At 44.0% G+C, this 2335-nt stretch overlaps 1 protein-coding gene across 1 annotated transcript; it reads left to right on the top strand.

Moving 5' to 3' along the window:
- The first annotated feature begins 827 nt into the window (after window positions 1-827).
- On the top strand, window positions 828-1808 carry LOC121171835 (olfactory receptor 18-like). Its single transcript, XM_041003558.1, has one exon. It carries the CDS (start codon window positions 867-869, stop codon window positions 1806-1808), a length of 942 nt encoding a protein of 313 aa, XP_040859492.1. The 5' UTR covers window positions 828-866.
- The last annotated feature ends 527 nt before the right edge of the window (window positions 1809-2335 follow it).

Below are 2335 nucleotides of genomic sequence, written 5' to 3'. Positions count from 1 at the left end.
AAAAGCAAAAACTGGAACTGACACAGTCTGCAACCATTTCAGGCAGTCACTTGATCATTGATGGCACAAAGCTGGCTCCAAATTGCAGGCATTTTAAAAGACTTTAGCATTTCTAAACAATTTATAGGTGTAGAGTAGACTAATGTTATACTCCTTTTTTTTTAAAGATTGATTTTTATTATTTTTTTATTGGAAAGGCGGATATACAGAGAGGAGAGACAGAGAGGAAGATCTTCTGTCCAATGATTCATTCCCCAAGTGAGCGCAATGGCCGATGCTATGCCGATCTGAAGCCAGGAGCCTCTTCCGGGTCTCCCAAACGGGTACAGGGTCCCAAAGCTTTGGGTTGTCCTTGACGGCTATCCTGGGCCACAGGCAGGGAGCTGGATGGGAAGGGAAGCAAGGCTGCCGGGATAGAACCGGCGCCCATATGGGATCCCGGTGCATTCAAGGCGAGGCCCTTAGCCACTAGGCCATGCCGCCAGGCCCATAGTATTAGGTGTTTTTAAGGTGCTTCATTCTCTTGAATTGCATTTTCTTTGCAGAGAGAGAAGGGACTTGTTTTTCTGTCTTCTTAGAGTTGTTTGCTCTATTTTAGGGTCCCTATGCCTGAAATCATGTGATGAAGAATACACATCTATGTAAAATGATAAATTTTAAATCTTATGTACTTATTTTTTCTGCAAATTCCGGGAATAATATATACCTTAAAATTTCTCCTGTGATGAAAACAGGTCAGGTTGAATTACAAATATATGCAACTGAAGTGACCTGGTTTTCCTTTCACCAACACTATTTTCTTTTCCTGAAGGAGTGCAGATTATATAGAAACGCAAAACCACACTTGTGTCTCAGAATTCCATCTCATGAGCTTCTCCGAGGACCCAGAACTGCAGCCCCTCCTCATGGGACTCTTCCTCTCCATGTACCTGCTCACAGTGCTCGGGAACCTGCTCATCATCCTGGCTGTCACCTCAGACTCTCACCTGCACACACCCATGTACTTCTTCCTCTGCAGCCTGTCCATGGCTGACGTGGGATTCACCTCCACCACGGTTCCCAAGATGATTGTGGACATCCTCACACACAGCACAGTCATCTCCTATGATGGCTGCCTGACTCAGATGTTCGTTTTCATCCTCTTTGGAAGCATGGATGATGTCCTCCTGTTGGTGATGGCCTATGACCGGTTTGTTGCCATCTGTCACCCCCTGCATTACCACATCATCATGAACCCTCACCGCTGTGGCTTCCTACTTTTGCTGTCATTTATGGCTAGCCTTTTGGATTCCCTGATGCAGAGTTTGGTGGTCCTGAGGGTTAGTTGCTTCAGCAGAGTGGAGATTCCTAATTTCTTCTGTGACCCATCTCAACTTCTCAACCTTAATTGCTCTGACAACCTCAGCAGTGACATAGTCATATATCTCATTGGAATCATGTATGGCTTCCTCCCTATGTCAGGGATCTTCTTCTCTTACTCTAAAATTGTCTCCTCCATTCTGAGGGTCCCATCACCAGGTGGCAGGTACAAAGCCTTCTCCACCTGTGGCTCTCACCTGACAGTGGTTTGTTTATTTTATGCAACAGGCATTGGTGTATTTCTCAGTTCAACTTTCTCACTTTCAGCTTTGAAGCGTGCTGTGGCCTCACTGGTGTACACTGTGGTCACCCCCATGCTGAACCCCTTTATCTACAGCCTGAGAAACCAGGACATGAAGAGAGCCATGAGGAGGCTCCTCAGCAGTGCAGTTGGGGTCCCTGTGCCATGCCTTTGTATCGGAGGAGGAAAGAGAAAATCAATATCGTAGACCTCCGATTCTCACCTACCTGTTGACAGCATGTGTGATGCTCTTGTATACTGCGATTCTGTTTCTGAATATTACTCTTTTGATCTTTTTACCGGGGAAGAATAAAAGATTTTTGATCCATGGAAAGTATCATATAATGACATACTATTACACCTATGGATCTTTCTAGTTTGTAAGTGATGATCCAGGTATCCTGCACAGATGTCTACCCATGGTTTGGGTCTTCTTAGAGTTTCCAACTTGCATAAATTGTAAGTACTTTCCCTATACATTGTGAATGTAACTTGTTTGTGCTGGTTTTCAGTGTGAACCTAGGGTACCACTGCTTTTTACTGATCCACCTGAAACAATGACCAACTCAAAGACCATGTCCTTCGTGCCAGAGAGTCTTATTTTTGAATTAATACTAAGACCTATGTGAGAATTAAAAAATATATATAATTGTTTTATTTATTTTATTTTACAGGCACTGTGAAAGAGCGGGAGGGAGGGAGGCGAATCAAACATCGACTTCCAATAAAACTGTT

The sequence above is a fragment of the Ochotona curzoniae genome, unplaced genomic scaffold (genome assembly GCF_017591425.1).
Source record: "Ochotona curzoniae isolate NIBS_2020 unplaced genomic scaffold, NIBS_Ocur_1.0 scaffold_274, whole genome shotgun sequence".
In the NCBI taxonomy this organism is placed as follows: domain Eukaryota; kingdom Metazoa; phylum Chordata; class Mammalia; order Lagomorpha; family Ochotonidae; genus Ochotona; species Ochotona curzoniae.
The sequence above is the reverse complement of the archived record's forward strand: the minus strand, read 5'-3'. Positions and strand labels throughout refer to the sequence as shown.

Coding starts and splice junctions, on each gene's coding strand:
- LOC121171835 (XM_041003558.1), top strand. CDS start 867: ATGAGCTTCTCCGAGGACCCAGAACTGCAGCCCCTCCTCATGGGACTC.